This window comes from Saprolegnia diclina, assembly GCF_000281045.1.
Source record: "Saprolegnia diclina VS20 unplaced genomic scaffold supercont1.1, whole genome shotgun sequence".
NCBI classification, from domain to species: domain Eukaryota; phylum Oomycota; class Saprolegniomycetes; order Saprolegniales; family Saprolegniaceae; genus Saprolegnia; species Saprolegnia diclina.
The window spans coordinates 806755-829450 of NW_008246068.1; the positions used below are offsets into that span (position 1 = coordinate 806755).

The window sequence follows — 22696 nt, forward strand, 5'->3', positions numbered from 1 at the left end:
CGTGTCGAGGTACCCCGTGAAGCCATACACAGCCTCGTGGTCGGCGCCGCACGCCAATGGCTTCAAGGCTGCGTCGACCTTGTTTGTGATCTTGGCATTGCAGTCTTCACCGCCCCAGTTGCAGTTTTTGCCGTCGGTCGCCATGCACTCGACGTCGCCGTCGTCGTTGATGCGCATCGGACTTGAGAAACCGGGCACGCACGTCCAGTCCGTGCCCTTGCCTTCGACAAAGTCCTTCTTCGTATCCGCAAAGAACTGCGTGCACTTGTCGTACAAGTTGACCTTGGCCGTGCCCTCGTCCGGGGAGTCGCCATAGACCGTCTCGCCGTACGCGTGCGTGTTGTATGCGTCTTGCTCGGTCTTGGCAAAGTGGAAGAGCACCGTGCTGATGTCAGTACCGTCTTTCGCGTCCAACTGGTACTCGGGCAGCGTCACGGCGCAGACGTCGACCGACGTCACTTGGTTTGTAAAATCATACTCGGTGTTGACCGTCTCGACGAACTGCGTCGACTGCTCCATGACGCTGAGGAGGACGTCGGTGATCGCCTTGTCGATGCCACGCTCGTTCGAGACACCGAATCGGTGCTGCATCGACGACACGACGCTGTTGAACGCCAGCTGGCCATACGTCTTGAGGAACTGCGCAAGGTTCCACCCGTCCGCGGTCTCGAGACCCCACTCGCACTTGCCGTTGTTGAGCGCCTTGTCGAGGCACACGAGGTCGCGCTTGGGTAGCACGGACGACGTCGCACACCCGTCGAGGTAGCTCAGGAACCCCTTGATGACGCAGTCGGCGTGGTTGCGCGTGCTCGCGAGCGCCAGTTTGATGGTCGTGAACGACCACTGGTCAAACTGAGGGGTGACGTCCAGCGCCGTGTTGACGTCGCGGAGCAGCTTGTTGTACACGAGGAGCGAGTCGGCCAGCGCCGCGTCCGTGCACGTGTCCGCCGAGCACTTGACGTAGCCGTTGTCGTACGACTTGGTCGTTGTCGTCTCCAAGTCGGAGCAGAGACCCGTGATGAACGACGACGTGCACTGCTTGATGCGCGCCGCACTCATGCAGTCGGCGCGCGACGCCGACGAGATGATGCAGCTCTCGAGCGCGTTCTCGGCCTTGCAGATCTTGAGGTTGTCGTAGAACCGGTGGAAGCGGTCTTCGTCCGAGATCGGCGCCAGGTCGTAGTCGCCATAGCCGTTGTTGTTGCCGTAGCCGTTGTTGTTGCCATAGCCGTTGTCCTTGCCGTAACCAGTGCTCGGCTGCTTGTTATAACCTTGGCTAGGCTGCTTGTAGCGGTTGTCATAGCCGTAGCCAGCGTCGGGCTGCTTCTTGTATCCAGTAGCGGGCTTGTTGTAGGCGCCGTTGTAGCCGCCGTCGTAGCCGCCGTCGTAGCCGCCGTCGTAGCCGTCGTTATCGCCGTAGCTGGGCTTTGCGTAGCCGCCTTTGTTCCCGTAGCTGGGCTGCTTGCCGTATCCAGCTTGGTTGTTGGCGGGCTGATTCTTGTACGCAGGCTCCGATGGAGGCTGGTACTGACCGTAAGTGGCGTCTTCTTCAGCGGAGAGCAGCGTGGCTGCAACGATGACTGCCGTATCTACAGAAGTCTCGCTGACCTGGGGCTCAGACGCGCCAACCGCCTTGTAGTCAGCCGGAGCGTCGTCGGGCTTCACAACCGGGGCGCTGTAGGACTCGTCCTTGGCCGGCGCACCAGCATTCGGCTTCGGCTCGGCCGGGGCACCATAGGACTCGACCTTGGCCGGAGCATAAGCATCTGGCTTTTGCTCGGCCGGCTTGGGCTCGGCTGGCTTGTACTTGGGCTCAGCTGGCTTGGGCTTGTGCTCAGCCGGCTTGTACTTGGGTTCAGCTGGCTTCGGCTTGTGCTCGGCCGGCTTGTACTTGGGCTCGGCTGGCTTTTGCTCGTGCTCGGCTGGCTTGTGCTCGTGCTCGGCTGGCTCATGCTCGTGCTCGTGCTCGTGCTCGTGCTCGTGCTCGTGCTCGTGCTCGGCGGGCTTCGGCTTGTCGGCGTATCCTTTTGGCTTGATGTCTTTTTGCTTGGGCTTCGTCGTCGCCGCGTAGCCGCCCGAGACCTTTGGCGCCTCGTCGTGCGCGACGTTTGAGTAGGTTCCACTGGTGGCGGGCTTGGTGTCTTCCTGGGGCTTGTTGTAGACACCAGCGGCGACCGCGGGGGCTGTCTCCAGCTGCTCAGCAGCAGCCAAGGCAGCCAAGAAGAGTAGAGCGACCTTCATCGAGTGGAAGGGCCAATTGAGAACTGAGATCCTTCCCGCGCTCCAAAACTGAAAAGTCGCGGCGGTTTCACAAACTTTCGCAGCCAATCACACGGCAGATGGAAAAACTTTGTAGCCAATCACCGCCGAGTTGGTTTCGCCGAAGATTAGCTCAACGGTCGCAGGTTTCCGTCTCGCCCAACGAATTGCTCCGTGAGGTGTCGTATTGCTTGAGCCAAGAGTCGTTTATTAAGATGCTTGCTTCAACGAGGAAGAGCACCAACAAGTACTAGGACGCGGTTAAGTGCAGTGGCCACCTCACCAGTCGAAGCGTCGTGTTTCAAACATGTTTTATACATGTTTTAAACACCGGTTTCCTGCGGTTGTGACCGATTTGGAGGGTCCGGGTACCTTATTTTAACGAGCCCTTGATATTCTACTTGTTTTATGTATAGTGAGGTCGTGCAATAAAATAGAGGGACCCCCGCTACGCGTGAACGCCATGGAAGGTGCAGTCCTGTAGCAACGAAAATGGTGTGGAGGTCGTCGTACCTGCTAGAGCGGGCCAAGGCGCCGGCACCCACCGACGTCGGCGCGGGTCCGTCCAAGGCGACGCCGAGCAACGTGCGCAAGCTGCTGCGGCTGCTCTGGCAGGAGTGGCCGACGCTCTGTGCGGGTATCGCGGGCTTGTCGGTCTCGTCGCTGACCAATCTGCTCTTCCCCAAGGTGCTGGGCACGGCGCTGGACGTGGCGTGCGGTCGTCCAGCCCCGCGCAACATGTCGACCAAGGCCTTTCTCCTCAGCGTGCTCTCGATCTTCCTCACGGGCGCGTCGGCGTCGTTCGTGCGTGTCTACTGCCTCGGGTCGGTCGCCGAGACCACGACCAAGCGGCTCCGCGATCGCTTGTACAAAGCGCTCCTGCGCCAAGACCTCCTCTTCTTCTCGAGCGCCGAGCGCACCGAGCTCGTGCACCGCCTGACAAAGGAGTGCCAGGTCGCGGCCGACTCGGCGGTCTCGCTCCTCGCCGAAGGCTACCGGTCGCTCAACTCGTCCATTGGCGCATCGGTCATGCTCTTCCGCCTCTCGCCCAAGCTCACGCTTGTCGCTCTCGCGACGTTGCCGTGCCTCGGTATCTCGGCCATGAGCTTCAAGCTCTTTATGAACCGCCTCAGCAAGCAGTACGAGGCGGCCCTCGCGTCGCTGCGCGCGTCGACAGACGAGAAGCTCGCCGGCATTGCAGCCGTCAAGCTCTCCACGCAAGAAGACGCCGAGCGCACCCGCTTCGAGGCCGAGACAGCGCTCGTTGCGGCCACCGCGCGCAAGTACCACGCCGCTGAAGGCTTCTTCATGGGTGGCCTCTCACTCTCGGTGAACGCGTCGCTCTCGAGCGTGCTCTGGGTCGGCGGCTCGATCGTCGCCGCCGGCGACCTCACGACCGGCGGGCTCACGTCCTTCCTTCTCTACTCTGGCTTTATGTGCCTCGGGTTTTCCCAGCTCTCGACGCTAATGACCAAGGTGCGGACAACCAACGAGTCGACAGCCGCGCTCTTCGACCTCATTGATACTGACGGTGTCGCTGTCACTGCCGCTCGCAAGATGCCGCTTCTCGGCGGCCCGATCGTCTTTGACCACGTCTCGTTCCAGTACCCGTCGCGGCCCGAGGCGCCGGTGTTGACGAGCTGCAGCTGGACGATTCCGCACGGGTCGATGGTCGCGCTTGTCGGTGCGAGCGGCGTCGGCAAGTCGACGATCGCCGGGCTCCTCACCAAGCTCCTCACGCCAACGTCCGGTGTCCTCTCGATCAACGGCGTCGCGCTCGCCGAGATCGACACGACGTACTTGCGCCAGCGCATCGGCATGGTCCGCCAGGTCGTCGACAATGTTTCCATCCTGTGCTCCTCATGCTGATGGGATACTTGTTGTAGGAACCGGCTCTGTTTTCGATGACGATCCGTCAAAACATCCAGTTTGGCTCTGCTGCGGCAACGTTTGCCGATGTTGTGAGCGCAGCGCAAGCCGCCCACGCCCACGACTTTATCGTCGCGCTGCCGGACGGCTACGACACGATGGTGACGCCGACGTCGCTCTCGGGCGGCCAGAAGCAGCGCCTCGCCCTCGCCCGCGCCTTGGTCAAGCGGCCGCAGCTGCTCGTGCTCGACGAAGCCACGGCGGCGCTCGACGGCCACAGCGAACACGCCGTCCAGTCGACGCTCCGCAAGCTCGACAACATCACGGTCATTGTGATTGCGCACCGCCTCTCGACGATCCAGACGTGCGACTCGATCGCGGTGCTTGAAGGGGGCGCCATTGTCGAGACGGGCACGTTCACCGAGCTCCAGCGCGACGGCACGGCCTTCAGCGCCCTCGTGGCGTCGCAAGCGATCCAAGACTCGGCGTAATTTGGCCAAGTCGAAGCCGTATTTTGGCTTGAATTCTAGTGTTGGCCTATGCTGGAACGATAACCCTAGTCCCCATTTGGCGACTTGAGAGTACAAGACAATATTGTATACAGCAACAGACTCAACCCTAAACCTTGGCTGCAACGCATCGGCTCTGGGAACGGCGGTGTCGTTCATGATGCCGGTGTCATCCGGATACATTAAAATCCGGATACGCACAATAACTGGAAGGACGATGCTGCGCCAAGCCACCACCGCACGCTGGCTGCCTGCCACCGGAAGCCGCCTGCACCGCGCGTTGCACCGCATGGCGCCGCTACACATTGCGTCCGAGGCTCCAAGTAGCGCGCCGACGGCCAAGCCGCCAGCGTCGCCCGAGAACATCCGGGCCACGATCAGCAAGCACGTGGCGACGATCAAGAAACAGGCGGGGCTCACGCCGGCGTTCTGGGGCAACGTGTCGACGACGTTGGCCAAGTGCCGGACGCCCGAGCAGTTGGCCGCGACGGCGCCGCTCCGGTCGCTGCCGATGGCGTGGCACTCGTCGACACCGGCCGTGCAACACGAGATCGTGCGCATCTTGCTGGCGACGCAGAACGTAGAGACGGCGATGGCGCTCGTCGAGAGTGCGCCCGAGTACCCGCTGCACAACCGCAACGTCGCGCGCTTGCTCGGCGCGTGCGTGCGGCACCGCAACCTCGCGTCCGCAGGGTTTGCGCTCTACGAGCGGTTGCTCGCCCAAGGCACCGTGCCCAGCCTTCCCGTCTACCACGCCGTGCTCCTTCTGGCGTTGAAAGCCAACGACCCGACCCGATTCCACGACGTGCTCACGCACATGGAGACCGTTGGCGTGCCTCTGGATGCCATGTGCCATGGCCTTGCCGTGCGCATGGACTGCCGCCAACGCCGCTTCGAGTCGGCCCTGGACCGGTACCGGCTCATGCAGCGCGACCAAATGCACCTCAACGTCATCGTGCTCAACGAGCTCCTCGACGGGCTCTGCGAAGCAGGTACGTACACTGACGCACTCGAGGTCTTCGAGTCGGCGGTCGCCAAAGTTGCCAAGCGAGGGTGGAACCAAAAGCCGGATGCGAAAGTGAATTTGAGTCCGGAAGCCAAGGCGAAAGCCGAGCACGACGACAAGCGGCCGGTGAACGAGGTGACGTACAACATCATGATGAAGCTCTGCGGCCGCCAGCAGCGCCTCGACGAAGTCTTCAAGTGGTACGAAGACATGAAGGCGAAGGGCATTGCGCCATCGACGACGACCATCAACACGCTCATGCACGCCGTGTACCACGGCAAGTACCGCAGCGTCGACTCGGAGAAAGTGTACGCCGCGCTCGCGACCGTCGGTGTCGTTGGCGCCGGCACGCTCTTCGTCTCGGACCTCTCGGAGGCGACGGCGTCGGTCGCGATCACGGCCAGCGTCCTCATGTCGCTCGGTCTCGGGATCTACATGAACCCGTTTGGCGTTCAAAAGTCCATTTACCCGAACGAGACGACGGCCAAGGAGCCCGTGCCGGCTGCGATGCTGCGGCGCCTCGACGAAGAAGAGCACATTGGACGACTTGTCTACCTCTGGCACGAACTTCTCGGGTACGGCCTCCGTCCCGACGACGCCACGTATGACATTTTTGTCCGCACGAGCGTCCGGAAGCGCCACCCGGACATTGCGGTGGCGACGCTTCTCGACGCCAACAACCCGAATTCGTTTACGGCCCGGCGGGCGGTCGAGAAGGATGCCTTTGTGCTGCCACTGCCGCTCGAAACAACGATCCGGCTGCTGCAGTCGCTCGTGAGCCAGAATCTGCTGCCGCAAGTCGACGACGTGATTGCGCTTGCGTACACGTCGCGCGGGTTGACGAGCATCACGTCGACGTCGCCGGGCCGGCTCACGCGGTTTCGACTGGTGCCGTTCGGGGCGCCCAAGGTGACGGCGCTCGTGCTGAGCCGCTTGCTGCGACTCTGGCTCGACGAACACTACCCAAAGGACAAGCTCCACGCGCGCATTCATGATACCGTGGCATTCGATGTCATCCAGTGCCACACGGTGCTCGACTACCTCGACACGATCGACCCGGAGATCCGCGCATCCTTTGCGTTTGAAGAAGTCCAAGTCGCCGGCAACGGCAACGGCGTCCTCCACTTCAACCGCGCGCGTCTGCAAAAATACATTGTCAATTTGGCCTAAGACACAGGTCTACATACAAGTATATCATGTATAGATCAGACGAGTTGTCCACACGTTTGCATAAGCTTGTGTATAGGACAGCGTCGATGCTCGCATGTCGTGCCATGGTGGCTGCTTAAGGTTTGGCACAGGTGAGCCAATACTGCGGGGGGGCGGGGGGGTGAAACCGTCATTCAGGGAGCATGCAAGGGGGGGCGCAAACCGTCCAAGTGAGTTGTCGCTTCCGCGGTGGCAACGACGATGCAAGTGCCGTCGGCCTCGAGTTTCCCGGCCCGACCACAGTTGTGCTCCCGAGTATGAAGGGCACGCAGTTCTCCTTTGACCGCGTCTTTCCTCCCGAGACGACTCAAGACACCATTTTTGAACACATTGGCGCCCCCGTGATCGACGAGCTCTTGAGCGGCTACAATTGCACGATCCTCGCCTATGGCCAGACAGGTCTTACTGGAGAATATGATGACGGTGCCGCGTCACTACACACTGCGCTAGGAAGCGGCAAGACGCACACGATCCTCGGGTCCAAGACTGAAAAAGGCATCCTTCCGCGCCTCGTCCAGCGAACGTTTGAGGCAATCGCCGCGCGGCCAAATGGTTGGTTCTAATGCACGCGGGGTTCGTGAGACGTAGTTGTCTAGACGCCACGACAGAGGTGTCGACCGGTCTCTTTGAAGTGTACCAAGAAAAAATTCAGGACCTTCTCAACCCGTCCAACGCCCACCTGCGCATCCGCGAAGACAAGTTGTCCATTTAAAAAAATACGATTAATGGGTGTGCTGTAGAGAGCGAGGCATTTGGGTGCAAGGCGCGGCCGACATCGTGGTCTCCGACCCGCCGTCGGCGCTTCGACTCGTTCAAAAAGGGCTTGCGGGCCGCTCGATGGGGGCACACTTGATGAACGCCGAGTCGAGTCGCAGCCACTGCATCTTTATGCTCACCGTCACCCAACGCTTTTCATCCGGTCTCAAGCAAACAGGTACCAGAGCTCTCCTCTCAACATCGTGGAATGGACGCTGTAGGCAAGCTCTATCTCGTGGACCTTGCGGGCTCCGAGATGGTGCGCAAGACCGCTGCATCAGGCAAGCGCCTCGACGAAGCCAAGCACATCAACAAGGTTATACAATTGCAAGTGGTATCTGGTGTGAACAGAGACTTGCGTAGTCGCTCACTGCGCTTGGGCTCGTCATCAACGCCCTTACGGACGGACGGTCCAAGCACATTCCATACCGGGATAGCAAACTCACGCGGCTACTTCAGGTATATCCAACTTGTCATAACGCTAGGAATAGTGTACAGACACCTGCGTAGAACTCGCTCGGGGGCAATGCAAAGACACACTTAATCCTAACCTGTTCGAGTAGTGCGACAAATTTGGTGTGTCTCTTATATAGAGGAAGGACTATATATGTAAACTAGGAAGAGACGCTCTCGACGATTCGATTTGGCGCGCGGGCGCAGCACGTGACCAACTCGCCACAAGTCAATACCGAGCGAACCATCTCCGAGTATAAGCAATTGCTACAAACCCTCGAACTCAAAGTGTGCGTCTCCAGCTTTCAGTCTATGGAAGAAGAGACAACTTGTCCACTAGTGCCGCGCTGTCGGTCTACGTTGCCTCACTCGAGAGCAAGACGACTGTGTGTCCGCGCTGCAGCTGCTCCAACTCCGCGACAAACCCGCCGCCAATGGCGCGCGCCACCAGCGACACCAACCTCCGATCGACGTGCCATGTCTGTGGCAGCAGCGACCCCGAGCTCGTGCTCTGCGACGGCAACTGCGGGCGCTTCTGGCACCCGTCTTGCCTTCCGTCGGCCAGCAACAACCCACTCGAATGCATCTGCCCCGACTGCGCCGACGACGCATACAGTCTGCAGGACGAGCTCTCGGCGCTCAAACGGGCGCTGCAGACCATCAAAGCCGATCGCGATGAGCTCGAAGAGCGCGCCAGTGTCCAAAAGCAAGTGCTTGACGTCGCCGACCACCACAATAGCTCGCTTCACCGGTACACACTCTGTACAAACTGTACCATTTGTCACCAACAGCACTGTATTCGCAGCGCGCTGGAGGAACGCGTCGTCGGCCAAGAGCTCCGCATTCAAGTGCTTTCCAACCAGCTCGAAGCCGCGAGTTTGCAGTACGCATCTGCCCAGAGAGACATGGATGCGCTGCGTACTTCGGTGACCAAGTCGTCCGAGGTCCACCAGAGAAATGCCGACGCGGCGCAAGCGGAAATCGACATTGTACGGCGGTCACTGGTCTTGGCGGAGAAGGAAAATGCTGCGCTCAAGGACCAAGCCCACGACCTTGCCCTCCGCGCGGCCCGTAGATACCAACACCTTCTCTGTAACAGCAGGACGCCTTCTCATGGAAGGTTTCGTCGTAGAGTCGGAGAAGCGGGCGCGCGAGTGCCAAGACCAGCTCGACGCCTGTCGACTGCTCTTGGTCCAACGGGACGACGAGGCGGCGCGCCGGCACTCGGTGTCGACGTCGCCCATCAAGGTCGCGCTCTCGCCCGGCAAAATCCGGCCAGCGACCGCGATCGATATTCTCAACGACGCTCGCCTGTCGCTCCAATCCCGCGGCAACATTCAGCAGTGGTGGTCCGGCAGCGACGGTCCCCCCGAACACGCCTGGGAGCCCAAAACCAACAACGTAGCAGAAGACAGCGGTACTCTCAATGAAAGCACCCTTGATGCACGACTCACCGAGCGGCTTAGGCTCGGGCGATGGTCCAGCACGGCCGTTCAAAGCGCGGCTCGTCGGGCTGCTCACGTCGCTCCAAGAAGAGACCGATGCGTTCAAGGATCTGGGCGACAAAATTGCCGAGCAGGCCAAGCCCAAGCTTCGAAAAGGGCGACATCGAAGCCGACTACCAGCGATGGACGACCCGCCCCTCGGCGAGGCCGTGCTGTATTAGCTCCACCGACCGGAATTGGACTTTTTTCTAATTGGAGACCAGCCACGATTCAACGTTGAACAAGGGTACATGACTGTACATATATCCTAGCTAAAACGCGGCGCGCAAGATACTATGTCGCCGTGGCGTAGCAGGGGCCACGGTCGGCGCAAAGACAACGTGGCGACTGCCGTCATTGTCCTTTGTCGTAATCATTTTGCGCGGCTTGCCGCAGAGCACGCGCTTCTTCATATCTTCGCGCGCGGCGTTGACGCGGTTCTTGAAGGAGGCACCAGTCGTGTAGCGCAAGTAGAGGTCCCCCGTGTGCGGAATCCGTCCTTGGACCCAGCTCAGCGGCAGCTCCCAGCCAAATTGGTCGTTGAAGCGCTCGTCGACCCAGTTTTCGCCCGGCTCAATGTCGCCGAGCTGCGCCAGCATCGATGTGACTTGATATTCTTCCCAGACGCTCAAGTTCAAGTGGTATTCCTACAGTTGTGCGGGTTTGTATCAATGTATCAACTACATATGTGCGTACCATTTCGGCAAACATGGGGTTCCACAAGTTGAGCCAGCCAATGCGGTGAATCGCCTCGCCGACATTCTCGCGTGTCCAGTCGGCCGCCAATGCAACGAGCAAGTCGTCGAGATCGAGCACGCGGTTGAGGAGCATGGCCACAATCTCGACTTGTCCGAACGCCACGTCATGAAAGCAATGGGCGAGGCGCACCAACTGGGCCGAATGAATGCCAAACGCAGCGTCGGAAAACGTTTGTCGAACCGCTAAAAGACCATCATTCCGTCTTGAAACATTGAAACATTGCAAGTACCGAGCTTGCGGTGCTCAAAGCCCGTGTCGGTATGGGGCGCGTGGACCACGGGCGCCACGGAGGTCGGTCTGGCTACGATCACCGCCTTCTTGCCATGTCGCTTGAGAGGAGCCGGTGGCTTCTCGACGGCGACCGGAGTCGATGCGAGTGCCGTGACGCTGACACAGAGTTGATCCAGCATCTACATTCTGTTCATTCCACTGGATGCGACCACCAAGGGACACTACGTCATCGGGAATTGCGTCGCTGCCACGTGGGATCCGCGTCGTGAGCACAAAATCAAATGCAAACGTGCCACTCGACGGCAGGCCATGGGCGCGGGAAACACTGTACGGGGCGCCATCCAGCGTTTCATTGCGAAAACATTCCCAGTTGCCTAGTCCCATAAAAATATAACTCGTAAAGTAGTTGGTGGTGGCATCGACTGCGTACCGTTCTGGCTCGTGTTGAGGCTGGCGGTCTTCTTGTTCTCGAGGCGGTCGTCGGCCGAGAGACGCACGAGCGTCGACGCCAAGCGCTTGTCGACGGGCGCGGCCAAGTCGAGCGCGTAGCGTCCATTGGGAAGCCGCGAGTCGAAGAAGAGAAGTTTCCCAGCCCGTTCCTTCAGCACTGACTGGTGCCGAAGCCGTCGCGTGCGGTTGAAAAGGACTGCGGTGTCGGCGACCCGCTGCAATAGTCTAACATGCTTATCATCCATGCGTCTACAATACAAAACTCGAGGCGTACAGGGGGGCGACGTGGGCGTGGGCCGCCTCGGCCGTCATGGACCCGAGGAGGTACTGCGCTTGGGACGCTGTGATGTAGTGGTCGTGTAAGAAATGCTGGATGTACTTGGCACGGTCCGAGTCAAACTCGAGCTCTGAGAAGGCTTGCCAAAACACGCTGACCGCATCTGCGTAAACCACTGTCGACTACAAATCGAACGCATTGGCAATAATGTACCGGGGGCAATCTCGGTCACATGCGGCACCTGCGGCTTGTACGTAAACTCAAACCGCAGCCGGCCGTGCAGAGGGAGACGCCACGGCGTCCGTGTGCCGTCCAGCGCCAGCAGCTTCTGGACCGTCTCGGTGCCGTAGCTGCTACTGGTTGCTCGCTCAGCGCGGCCAAATACGAGCTTGGTGCTGCCCGATGTGGTGTAGGGCGGTAGTTGGTACTGCACATCGCGCCACGACGCCGCCGACGGGTATAAATTCAAGAGCCAGAGGTACTCGAACCCGCGCCAGAACGAGTCGGCATCGTCCAGATCCACCTCGACGTGGCCTATATGGACAAGAATCGTCCACAGTATAGCAGCCAACCATCCAAGCTACATTGTACCCAGCTGCACGGGCGCGAAGCGCGCCGGCTCAGTATGCAGGCCGCAGTCGTCGTACTGCACAGTGCGGCCTTGGGTCATCGAGAGCGGGTCGCTGTACGCGCGAAAGATGGCGCGAAGGCCTTCCGTACCAATCGGGTTTTGCGCAATGCAGAGAATCTCGAGCGTCGTCGAGTCGGCCCACGCGCGGACAAGACTTAACGCACTCAGTGCGCCCAGCGAGTTGCCCGTGAGGTCCAGCGTGTGCAGCGTCTTGTTGTGACGCAGCGAGAGCGCGATCGCACTGGCCCCGCCGCCGCTGCCAAAGCCGTTCCACGCCGCTCGCAGGGTTTGCAGCGTCGTGTTGACCGCGAGGGCGTGGGCGAGCGCCGTGCCCGTCTTGGCGCGAAGGCAGTTCCACGACAGGTCAAGCAGCGTTAGGTGGCCGTTCGCACAGAGCATGGCCCGCAGTGCGTCGCCGCACGCATCGTCGAGCTTGTTTTTGCTCACATCTACCGCCGTGAGGCTGCGACTGCGCCCGAGGACGGCGCCAAGCGTCGTTAGCCCTTCGATCGAGAGCCTACACATCGCATTCACCATATTGTGAGAAAAATGAGAGATAATGAGAGATGATAAAAGACATCAAGACGACAGATTACCCGCAATCGGAGAGGACGAGCGTTTGGAGAACGTGATGGGCGTCGAGGAAGTCACTCAGCGCCGCCACCGTCGCCTGCTTGACTTCGTTGTTGGACAAGTTGAGCGTCAAGAGGCGTGTAAAGTCCGAGCTCTTCACCACGTTGGCGACGGCGACATCCGTGAGACGGTTCTCACGGACGACTAGCGTCTGGAGCTTGGGAATCGACGCGAGGCTAGACCCGGCATTTTTAAATATGATTAACGTTAGATAATCATTTTGGAGTCGTACCAGCTCGAGAGGGCTTCGATTGGTCGGTTACCAGCGCCGTAGTACGACAAGTCGATCGCGCACGCCTCGCGCTTTGGGATGATGAACGGCTCCGGCACCAAGTGCTTCTGCAGGCACGTGCGAATGTAGTCGTCCGCGCACTTGATATTGTCGTCCGTGATGTGTTCCTAGTTGTCATCGTGACATAGTGTACATTGTACGAGCCGCCTACCGAATCAGCGTCGACTTTGGTCGTACTTGCGGTGCGCGGCGCGGCGGGAGCTGTAGAGGACATGTTGACCTTGCGCAGGCGCGCCATAAAGTGCTGCTTGCCGCCCTACAACACGTTATGCGAGAGGCGATGCAAGCAATATTGTACCCAGCCGTAGTTGTGCTGCACATCCTTGATGCTCCAGCCGGTGGTGGATGAGTTGTCTACGAGCCGAGGATCCTCATGCTGGATACAGTGTAGCGCAAGATAACTACGGTCCGACGCCTTGGGGGGCACGAACGAGGCGACGGTGGCCAACTTCTTCTCGTCGTCGGCCCGAGGCGTACTCGGTCGGCCTTCCAAATCCAATGGCGGATCCACAAACAAATGTTGAAAGGCCTAGAGACTTTCAGAAGAATACACCGAAGTGCGCTCTACCATGATAGCCAACTCGGTCTCGGTGCGCGGCAGCGTGCGTGTGATCATGTTCTTCTTGGACGATGCCTGATGGACCAATGGGGGGCGCGATGGCTGCCGCGGTGTCGTGGGCTGCCGAGGCGTCCTACGCACTCTTAGTTCAAGATTTACTTTCTATGTGTACCCGCGCGGTGTTGCGGGGGCTGTCGTCGCGCGCACGGCGGGAACTCTGCTCTTCAGGTGCACGTCAACTTCGGCAAGAACGCTCGTTACTGTGAGCGTCGGTAAGGCCGGGTCGAACGGCTGCGAGCGTCGCTTCACGCGGGTGGCGTGAAGAACCACCGAGGGACTCGTCGCCTTGCGGTGCGACGGCCGCGCCATGGTTGGATTCGCAAGCTGTTCGTGTCACTGTCTATTTTAGGGCTATAGACAGGCATCACGGGCACCAGCTTGGATAGATAGATAGATAGATAGATAGATAGATAGATAGATAGATAGATAGATAGATAGATAGATAGATAGATAGATAGATAGATAGATAGTAGGGGTAGGGCATGTAAGTGTCGAGGGGGCGACGCTACGCGAATACTAGCCTGCACCGCTATGCTAGACATTCCTTTGATCCAACGACAATGGTATTGTTCTATCGAGTATCGTAGTATTTGAAATGTACAATAGCTTACACAGACGACTGGACCAGAACGACGTTCTTGTCTACAAAAGCGAGGTTGTCGATGGCCGCGGGGCGGGTCGTCGAGGATGGGGGCCGATGTGGGGGTGCTGGTGGTTGTTGCGCTCTGGCTCCAAGACGTACGCTGTCGTGTGCGTCACATCGTACGGCTCGCCGGGCCCGAGGATGCCGTCGTCGACGAACTCGTGGCTCGACGCGCGCCCAAACGTAGTACGGAACGGGCCCCCCACCCACTTGAGTTTGCTTTTCTGCATATGACAATAAGAACTTAGTGTATCCACGATCGAACGCACCTCGTCGTCAATGACTTGCTGCTCGTACGAGCCGCGGTACGGTCCGTCGTTGACCACCGAGTAGAAGCCGCCTTGGGTTGCATCGCGAAGCCGCAATTTTTCAAACTTGGCGTGGGCGCAGTATGGTTTTTTGGCTTCTTGATCGACGAGCCGACGCACCGGCAGCGTGAACGTGGGGGCTTGCGTCGCACCGGTTTTGGGGGGTGACTAGTCATTAACAAAAACAAGAATTGACGACAAACACAAGAGATGTATGTACGCACTTGGTTGGACGGTCGTTGCGGCGCCGCATGGGTGTGGGATAGCGCCGAGCGCAGACGTCGAGCGTAAACAGGTCTACGCAGGGCGAAGGTTTGCAGAAGCCCTGCACCGTGAGACGCACGGTTGAGTCGTCGGGGCCGCCGAGCGTGGCCGTAGCTTGGCCGTCGAGACAGCCACGGACTTGCATTTCTTGGGCGACGTACGACCTTTTGCGGTCTGATCCAGACTCATGGCAGGCAGCACTACACGTCGGTACATGTATGCTCCACACGGTGTCGAAGCGCGTACCGCTCGTGCTCTTGAACGGGCCCGTGGGCATGTTGGCGTCGGTCGGTACAGCGCCTGTGATCGATGCGACATACGTGCGGTCCACATGTTCGTGGACGCGGATCATGTCGAACTTTGCTTTGACATAATTCGCCAAAATCGTGCTACACATCGAGATACGCGATATACAAAACTGTAAAATGTCGTACCACGTAGCAGGGTACGCTTTGGCGACTGTAAAGTGAGCGCAGAGCGCATTGCCAAACTCGATGAGGAGTGGGCCCCGCTGGCTGTCGAGAAACACCTTGTAGCTAAGGAGATCGCATGTCAACTCCGACCAGACACTTGTTGATGGACCGGTTGCCGCTGGTGTGCGTGATTGTCTCATCGAGATCCCACTTGCTCGGACAATTGACGACGAATTGCGCCAGCTCGAGACCCTGGAGGTACACGTGGGCGCGCTGTTCGATGCGGCCGCAGCATTGCACGTCGGCGAGTTTCGAGACCAGCGCCTACATCGCAAGTTGATAAGACAACTTGTGTGCTCTCCACGAAAAAGAGAAGCGTGTCGTACAGAGCTTGCATGGTTGTTGGGCTTGCGGGTGCCCGCACGGGCAGAGCTCGGCCGCGCGCCGTACGGGCGGTCCCGATCGCTCGTGTGCATGACAAGCCCCGTGTTGCCTGTTCATATTCCATTCCGAGAGCTCTAAGCTTGTTCAACCGTACCCTTGGGCTCCCACGTATTGTGACGGACGTTGTAGCTAAAGTAATCGCCCGTCTCGCTGTCGAGCAGCACAATGTGCGAGTTGATGTCTACCCCATGCACTCAATTGTCTAAAGTGTAGAGAGATCAATGTTTGGTACCGTTTTTGGGGGGCGGCGCGCTCGGCACGGCCCGGAGGGGGCAGCCGCGGCCGTGTCCGTTCACCGCTTGCAAGAGCTCGCCGCCCGTCGAGCAAAGGTACGCGAGGATCGCGGCGCTAAAGCCCGCACCAAAGAAGCACTTGCCCGTCATCATGCACATCTTGAGCAGCGTGCAGAGCTACTCCCACCAGAGGTTAGTGTTCAATATTGTCCTAAAATTCGATCGCCAACTACCTTGCGCAACGGCGGGGCCCACGGCGGCATGGTCACGTCGCCATCAACAAACACAAAGTCGAGCTGGTCAAAGCGTGTGATGGATTCCGGATCCGCAGTCACCGAGTGCACTTCGTAAACGAACGCATCGAGCTCACTCCGGTGTCTCTCCTAGCTCACACACGTCTTATTGACTAAGAAATCCAAGCACACGTACGAGAATGAGCGGCGCGATCACGTCGTGCACGTGCAGTGTGGTCAACGCCGCCTCGACGGCCGCTTTGAACTGGACGTACTTGGCGGGCGGGTCGTCTCGGGATGCGTATCCGTTCACGAGCAGCACCCGCATCGAGGCTCGATTAGACTATAATTAGCAAGAAATAATGTTTCCCTTGATTATTCGCATAATGGCGGCGTACCCGTCGTGGCCCGAGGACCTCTTTGGTACGCCCGTCGATTGCACTGCGCCGCTGCAAAGCGTCGGCAAGCAGCGACCGCCGCCGCCAACGCTCCGGCCTGTCGTGCAAGACGTTGGCGACCAGCGCCGGCTATGGCAAGGGCAGCCGCACCTGAGCGACAGCCAGCGCGAAATTCTGGTACGATGGACAATACGACAATGTGTGCATCTGTGCACCATGCGTAGACGCAACCGCGCACCTGCGCATTTCAAATCGTGTGCAAGCAAGCCAAGGCGACGCGCAAGTGCTACCACTGCACCAAGTCGACTTGATGTTTATCGTAATGGCTTAAACGATCCCGACTAGGTTTGACCCGACCAAGACCGGGCTCTACTGCGATGCGTGCTTTGACGCCCGTCACCCGCCCGTGCGCATGGACCATTCGTGGAGCCTGCTTGACGACGATGGTATCTCAGTGATCCGCGAGCAAGAGACATATGACGCTGTAGAGCTAGACGAAGAGAAGCAGTGGCTGGCCCACCTCGCGCGGTACAATACCTTGGATGAAACCTGCCATATGCAAATCGTAGGCACAAGATGGCACAGGACTACAAGGAGCTCGAGCTGCTGCTTGGCCACACCACGTCCTTCCTCGCATCGTCGACGCAACAAACCCGCAACAACAACCGCGACGAACACGTCGAGAGAGCGTTCAAGGACATGAAGGCGATCGACCACAACATTCGGTACAGCTATACCAAAGGCGACGCCGAGCCAGCTACTATATTAGGGAACTCATGCACGATGTGGAGACGCAGCTCCGCGTGCGCAACTTGCCACAAGCCATCGCTGTGCGCAAAATCCAGGATATGTGGAAGGTCCGGAAGGCGCGGAACCGCCTCAAGCTCATGATCCAAAGCATCTACGCCGAGATGGTCGACCCCAGTTCCGGACAAGTGTACGCCAACGCTACGATCCCACTACGTTCTTATGAACCGTAGATACTACCTCAACAAGCGCACCCACCAAGTCCGGTGGGATAAGCCCAAAGCGCTGCAAAGCACGAGTGTTCCCAAGCGCAAGCGAAGGCTATGCGAGGCCGACGCCGCTCTGTACATTCAGCGCGCGTTTCGATCGATGCGCGCTCGAAAGGCCGTGCGGCGGCTCTTGCGCCGCGTCTACGTCAAGCTCCAAGACCCGGCGACCGGTACAGTTCCTTTGTGTCTCATGGTGTGGCAACATGACACAGGCATCTTTTACTACTACAACAAGCACACCAAGACAACGTCGTGGACGAAACCTAAGCTCTTGGGCAGTGAAGAGTACGACGCGCCGCGCCGCCGGCCCTTGACGCCAAATGAAGCTGCCGCTATGATTCAGCGCATGCTGCGGTGCGCGGTCGCTCGGCGCCACCTGCGACGGCTCCTCTCGCGCGTCTACCAAAAGATTTACGAGCCAAGTCTCGGACGACACTACTACTTCAACGTCAAGACCAAGCTCGTCACGTGGACAAAGCCGCGGTGCATCGACGACGCCGAGCTCCTCACGCCCCGGTCGTTTGCGCAGCTCGCGGCCGACGAAGACGCGGCGGCGCGCCTCCAGCGACTGACGCGCATACGGGCCTTCTCGCTCGAGGATGCGGCGTCGTACGTGCAACGCCGGATTCGGGTCCACCAAGCACGTGCCCGCCTGCGCAAGATGGCTCAAGACGCCTACGTTGCCATTTTCGATCCGACTTCGGGCGGCTACTTCTACCACAATACGAGGACTGGCGTCGTCTCGTGGAGCCGCCCAGCCATTCTCGGCAGAGACCCTGGTCCTTTTTAAACTAAACGTATTGTTCAGTTCTACTTGGATGTTTAGTTTGTCTCTAGTCGCAAGGACATGACGAACCGACTTCCATTTCCGAATTTGCGCAGGTTGCAGTTGAAGCAGACGGCAAATCTTTATCCGGATGTTCATGTTATCCGGATGGCGCCGGACCATCGTATCCGGACATGGATGTGTGGATTGCCCATCATTCTCCAAGATCTTGGTCAGCATGCTACGAGCGGTTGGCCTCGGGCAGCGCATGGTGCGCCCTTCGCTGGCGCGCTACATGAGCTCGACGGCGGGCAAGGTCATCCAGTGCAAGGCTGCGGTGGCGTGGAAGCCCAACCAGCCGCTGTCGATCGAGACGGTGGACGTCGCGCCGCCCAAGGCCGGCGAGATCCGCGTCAAGGTCATCGCCAACGCGCTCTGTCACACGGATCTGTACACGCTGTCGGGCGAAGACCCTGAGGGCCTCTTCCCGTGCATCTTGGGCCACGAGGCGGGCGCCATTGTGGAGAGCGTCGGGCCTGGCGTGACGTCGGTCAAGCCGGGCGACCATGTCATTCCGTGCTACACACCCGAGTGCCAAAAGGTACGGCGCGTGCGACGCATGACCATGTCATCTTATGCGGTATGCGTCTAGTCGGATTGCATCTTTTGCGAGTCGCCCAAGACCAACTTGTGCCCCGAGATCCGGGGCACGCAGGGCAAGGGCGTCATGCCCGATGGCACATCGCGCTTCTCGATCAACGGCGAGCCCATCTACCACTTTATGGGGTGCTCGACCTTCTCCGAGTACTCTGTGATTGCAGAGATCTCGGCGGCCAAGATCGACCCGACCGCGCCGCTCGACAAGATGTGTCTCTTTGGCTGCGGCGTCTCGACGGGCTTTGGTACTCGACGACGTCCAGAATAAATTGATGAATTTTGCGGTAGGTGCTGTCTTCAACACGACCAAGGTGCACCCCGGGAGCTCGGTTGCTGTCTTTGGCCTCGGCGCCGTCGGCTTGGCCGTCATCCAAGCGGCCAAGATCGCCGGTGCCACGCGCATCTTTGCGATCGACCCGAACCCGGCCAAATTCGAAATGGCGACGTCGCTCGGCGCCACCGACTGTCTTGGTACATCCCACTTCTCTTCGAATGCGTAGCATGCATGCCCTTTACTCGTAGATCCCACGGCGCTCGACGAGCCCATTCAGAACGTCTTGGTCCAAAAGACAAAGTGGGGCATCGACTACACGTACGACTGCACGGGCAACGTCGAGGTGTGGACCTGCTCCTGTGCGCACGAAGCGCTATCTGCATGTATGCTGTAGGTCATGCGGGCGGCGCTGGAAGCCTCGCACCGCGGCTGGGGGCAGAGCTGTGTCATTGGCGTCGCGTCGGCCGGCCACGAGCTCCAGACGCGTCCATTCCAGCTCATCACTGGTGCTCTCTTCGCTCGTCATCGGCGTATCCATACTAATGTAATTAGGGCGCACGTGGAAGGGCACGGCGTTCGGCGGCTACAAGAGCCGCAGCCAAGTGCCCAAGCTTGTGGAGCAGTCGATGGCCGGCGAACTGCCCATCGGTAGGACGATAACCCTACCCCGTCCATCGTTCTTATAGCAGCTATGCATAGATCACTTTATCACGCACACATTCCAGGGCGTCGACACGATCAACGACGCGATCAAGGCGCTCGAGAGCGGCAGCTGCCTCCGCGCCGTCGTCACGTACTAGGCGTCGTCTCTGTGCGAGAAGACAACTTGGTGCGTTTTCGTTTGGCCAACCTTTTAGTCGTCACTCACGGTGCAACTGCAAAGACGTTGATCTGCGCTGCCTGCGGTGGCGGTGCTAGTATAGTCCTTGCGAACTAAATACGAGCATACCAAGCCAAATAATAATCTCGCAGTCTACGCGTCATCACACATTACATCCCTTATTTAAACTACTATAGTAGGTCTAGTAGGTATTATTTGCGTGTACCCAACTACGTACTAGGCGGTTCTGGCTACATGTGAAGCCCTAATCTCCATTGCGCTGTCGCGTGTTGTCGCAGGACGAGGAAGGTCGAGTTGTTCGTTGCTCACTCGTCAGCCCCCGTGCCTGCAGTGCTCGAATCTCAACGTCAAAAAGTCGGCGCACCAGGGACCAAAGTCGACACGAATAAAACGTAAGAGTTAGTTGTACTTGGCGATCGCGTCGAGGAGCTCGGCCGACTCTTGCACATAGTTGAGCGGCTCGAGGTTGACAATCTGCGACTTGACGCGGAGGTCGTCCATGTGCGGCTCGGCCTTGCAGCGCACGCGGAAGAGGTACGTCTTGAAGAGCGCAGCCTTGAAGTGAGCTTCGTACAAGCTCACGTTGGCGTCCTTGAGCTCAAAGAGCTCGTCGGCCGTCTTGCCCTGCATGATGATCTTGCCCTGGTCGTTGAACGCCGACGCCCACGTGCTACCGGCGCAGTCTTGGAGCACAAGCGAGAGAATGTACCGGTTCTCGCAAGTCGGCAGCGACGCCTGGCACTTTTCGCAGCTGTAGTTGCCCGCCGCGTCTTGGACGACCTTCTTCTGGCACTTGGGACACGCTTGGTAGCTCACATTCGCATCGTGCTTGATGTAGCTCACGGCGCCCTTGAGCGTAATGTAGTCGGGCTTTTGGCCGTACCCGAGGCGGCGGTCCTTGATGTCCGTCACCACCGAGCGCTGGTCAAACGTGCCCATGCCCGCGCTGACGCCGCCGCCACCGACGCTGAGCGACTTGGTCGCAGTCGACGCGCCGCCGCCACGGTACCAGTTGAGAAGGCGCGCCGACTCGGGCAGCGGCGGGTTGAGCACAAAGCCCGTGCTGCTAAAGGTGCCAATCGACCGGCCGTTGAACTCGGAGACGCGGCAGCCCTTGATCGCGAGCACTTGGTCGACCCACGTGTCGCAGGTCGGGTCCTGCGCGCGCTCGTTCCAGAGCGTCACCTTGATCTCAGCGAGCGTGTCGTCGACCATGGTAAAGTCGCGCTTCTGCAGCTGCTTGCCCGCCTTGGACGTGAGCTCTGCGCACGGTGCCACGCTCTTGACGATGCCAATCATATCGATCGTCGACTCGGGCGGGACCGACTCGATCGACGTAATCTAAGGCTCAAAACGTGAGCTTCTTCGAGAAACGTCGCTCGTCTCTACCGGCTTGAAGTTGTACTGCACTGACTGGATCGCATGGTCTTCGCCGGCAGGGACAATGTCCGAGGACGCATCGAACGTCACTTCGTAGTCGTTGTTGATGGCCGAGTACTTGCGGTTGGCCATCTTGATCTTGCCGCCCGAGAAGAAAAAGACGCCGTTGGGCACGAGCCGGTCGTAGAACGCGTCGACTGCGTCGTTGAAGAGCGTCGCGCGGATCTCGCCGCCCTTGGCATCGAGCAAATCGAAGCTGCAGAGCTTGCCCTGGCCGCGCGCGTTGGTCCAGTTCTTGATGGGCGCCCGCGCCGTGACGCGCGCCTTGATCGTCCACCGACCGCCCGAGTACGGGTTCAGCGACGCAATGTCTGAGATGCGCATGTTGGGGTCCTCGCGCACAACCGGCGCCTTGTTCACGGCCGGCGCCGCGTACGGGTTGCGCGTCATCGTCGGTGCCGGCGCCGCTTGCGGCAAGTACGACGGCTGCTGCACCGCCGCGGGCGCTTGGTACGTCGGTGCAGCATACGTCGGTGCCGCCGGCGCCGCATACGTGGGTGCAGCATACGTCGGCGCAGCATACGTCGGTGCCGCCGGCGCCGCATACGTGGGTGCAGCATACGTCGGCGCAGCATACGTCGGTGCCGGGACCGGAGCCGCGCCCGCCTTCTCGATGCTTTCGGGCGAGCCAATACGCTCGTAGCCGGGCTGCACCTCGCCAAGGCCAAGCAAAATCAGAATCCTACGCAGCGGCATGAGCACCATGTGGATTGTGGGGCGTCCACGCACTTGCGGCCTTGGACCGTGTTGCCGACGTAGTCCTTGAGCTTGACGAAGCAGTTGATGCTCAGCGTGCCATCTTCAGTCACCTAATGCATGCGCCATGAGCTGCATGGCCAGAGGCGGCGCGGCTACCATCGAAAGCTGCGACGAGAGCATCCCGCTCATGTAGAACTGGCCGTCCGAGAGCACGAGGCGGTAGCGGTCGCCGCCCTTGCCCGAGGCCGACGGGATCTTCTTGATGTCGATGAGCTGGAGCCACGGCTCAAAGCCATCCGGGCTCTGCCGCGTGTGGAGCATCTGGACCGCGTTGGGCGTGAGGGCCACCATCTTCGCAGCTCTGTCTTCTGGGGCCAAACGGGAAATGGCCATCCGGTTAACAAAACCGGCCAAACCGTTCGCGCCAAAATTAGCCGGCCGCCCGAGCGCGGCATGTGCCTCCTTTAGCAATGCCCACACGCTCTCACGCGCGCGCGTCTCTGGGGACATCATCGCACTCGCAAGGACGCATGCGCTTCTGTCTATCTGCCCACGGACACAATACAGCATCTGGGCAGTCCAAGCAACGATTCCTTTGCCAGGCGCTGGCAAGATGGCATATGCCGAATT

At 59.5% G+C, this 22696-nt stretch overlaps 9 protein-coding genes across 11 annotated transcripts in view; 5 read left to right on the forward strand and 4 right to left on the reverse strand.

Annotated features, from left to right (window-relative positions):
- SDRG_00261 (hypothetical protein) overlaps nucleotides 1–2241 on the reverse strand; it is a gene marked incomplete at its 5' end in the record, with an annotated part of 3670 nt that extends 1429 nt beyond the window's left edge. Inside the window, one exon of the mRNA XM_008605729.1 lies at nucleotides 31–2241. Coding sequence (XP_008603951.1) covers nucleotides 31–2241 — 2211 coding nt within the window. The remainder of the gene's footprint in view (nucleotides 1–30) is intronic.
- Nucleotides 2242–2732: 491 nt separating this feature from the next.
- On the forward strand, nucleotides 2733–4750 carry SDRG_00262 (hypothetical protein). The gene is made up of 2 exons (XM_008605730.1): nucleotides 2733–4089; nucleotides 4146–4750. Exons 1-2 carry the CDS (start codon nucleotides 2752–2754, stop codon nucleotides 4617–4619), a joined length of 1812 nt encoding a protein of 603 aa, XP_008603952.1. The 5' UTR covers nucleotides 2733–2751; the 3' UTR covers nucleotides 4620–4750.
- An 82-nt stretch (nucleotides 4751–4832) lies between these two features.
- On the forward strand, nucleotides 4833–6884 carry SDRG_00263 (hypothetical protein). The gene has a single exon (XM_008605731.1). It carries the CDS (start codon nucleotides 4855–4857, stop codon nucleotides 6811–6813), a length of 1959 nt encoding a protein of 652 aa, XP_008603953.1. The 5' UTR covers nucleotides 4833–4854; the 3' UTR covers nucleotides 6814–6884.
- Nucleotides 6885–6995: 111 nt separating this feature from the next.
- Nucleotides 6996–9771, forward strand: SDRG_00264 (the record flags this gene model as incomplete). 2 transcript variants are annotated; one of them, XM_008605733.1, is made up of 12 exons in its annotated part: nucleotides 6996–7251; nucleotides 7303–7404; nucleotides 7449–7554; nucleotides 7593–7786; nucleotides 7830–7924; nucleotides 7972–8067; nucleotides 8119–8184; nucleotides 8227–8351; nucleotides 8402–8812; nucleotides 8867–9132; nucleotides 9194–9478; nucleotides 9528–9771. In XM_008605733.1, the coding sequence occupies 12 exons, from the start codon at nucleotides 6996–6998 to the stop codon at nucleotides 9725–9727; spliced, it is 2202 nt and encodes a 733-aa protein (XP_008603955.1). The 2 variants fall into 2 exon arrangements, with proteins under 2 accessions (XP_008603955.1, XP_008603954.1); XM_008605732.1 differs by having other exon boundaries at nucleotides 6996–7404; nucleotides 9528–9727.
- An 8-nt stretch (nucleotides 9772–9779) lies between these two features.
- Nucleotides 9780–13746, reverse strand: SDRG_00265 (hypothetical protein; the record flags this gene model as incomplete). Its single annotated transcript, XM_008605734.1, has 15 exons — nucleotides 9780–10192; nucleotides 10242–10486; nucleotides 10534–10714; nucleotides 10761–10909; nucleotides 10966–11210; nucleotides 11260–11444; nucleotides 11504–11796; nucleotides 11854–12410; nucleotides 12490–12702; nucleotides 12759–12925; nucleotides 12970–13074; nucleotides 13117–13172; nucleotides 13224–13347; nucleotides 13387–13510; nucleotides 13550–13746. 15 exons carry the CDS (start codon nucleotides 13744–13746, stop codon nucleotides 9818–9820), a joined length of 3216 nt encoding a protein of 1071 aa, XP_008603956.1. The 3' UTR covers nucleotides 9780–9817.
- A 333-nt stretch (nucleotides 13747–14079) lies between these two features.
- SDRG_00266 (hypothetical protein) lies at nucleotides 14080–16303 on the reverse strand (the record flags this gene model as incomplete). The annotated part of the gene is made up of 12 exons (XM_008605735.1): nucleotides 14080–14304; nucleotides 14350–14556; nucleotides 14613–14685; nucleotides 14732–14852; nucleotides 14899–15041; nucleotides 15087–15188; nucleotides 15235–15389; nucleotides 15452–15558; nucleotides 15604–15690; nucleotides 15742–15919; nucleotides 15976–16125; nucleotides 16172–16303. 12 exons carry the CDS (start codon nucleotides 16301–16303, stop codon nucleotides 14080–14082), a joined length of 1680 nt encoding a protein of 559 aa, XP_008603957.1.
- A 58-nt stretch (nucleotides 16304–16361) lies between these two features.
- Nucleotides 16362–18208, forward strand: SDRG_00267 (hypothetical protein; the record flags this gene model as incomplete). The annotated part of the gene is made up of 8 exons (XM_008605736.1): nucleotides 16362–16550; nucleotides 16598–16674; nucleotides 16719–16819; nucleotides 16868–16901; nucleotides 16943–17098; nucleotides 17143–17310; nucleotides 17354–17559; nucleotides 17602–18208. 8 exons carry the CDS (start codon nucleotides 16362–16364, stop codon nucleotides 18177–18179), a joined length of 1509 nt encoding a protein of 502 aa, XP_008603958.1. The 3' UTR covers nucleotides 18180–18208.
- A 160-nt stretch (nucleotides 18209–18368) lies between these two features.
- SDRG_00268 lies at nucleotides 18369–20084 on the forward strand. 2 transcript variants are annotated; one of them, XM_008605738.1, is made up of 8 exons: nucleotides 18372–18756; nucleotides 18808–19057; nucleotides 19101–19283; nucleotides 19335–19429; nucleotides 19481–19592; nucleotides 19639–19734; nucleotides 19786–19915; nucleotides 19970–20075. In XM_008605738.1, the coding sequence occupies exons 1-7, from the start codon at nucleotides 18394–18396 to the stop codon at nucleotides 19884–19886; spliced, it is 1200 nt and encodes a 399-aa protein (XP_008603960.1). In that variant the 5' UTR covers nucleotides 18372–18393; the 3' UTR covers nucleotides 19887–19915; nucleotides 19970–20075. The 2 variants fall into 2 exon arrangements, with proteins under 2 accessions (XP_008603959.1, XP_008603960.1); XM_008605737.1 differs by having other exon boundaries at nucleotides 18369–18756; nucleotides 19786–20084.
- A 242-nt stretch (nucleotides 20085–20326) lies between these two features.
- On the reverse strand, nucleotides 20327–22417 carry SDRG_00269 (hypothetical protein; the record flags this gene model as incomplete). The annotated part of the gene is made up of 4 exons (XM_008605739.1): nucleotides 20327–21268; nucleotides 21317–22049; nucleotides 22097–22176; nucleotides 22223–22417. 4 exons carry the CDS (start codon nucleotides 22415–22417, stop codon nucleotides 20327–20329), a joined length of 1950 nt encoding a protein of 649 aa, XP_008603961.1.
- Nucleotides 22418–22696: the final 279 nt, after the last annotated feature.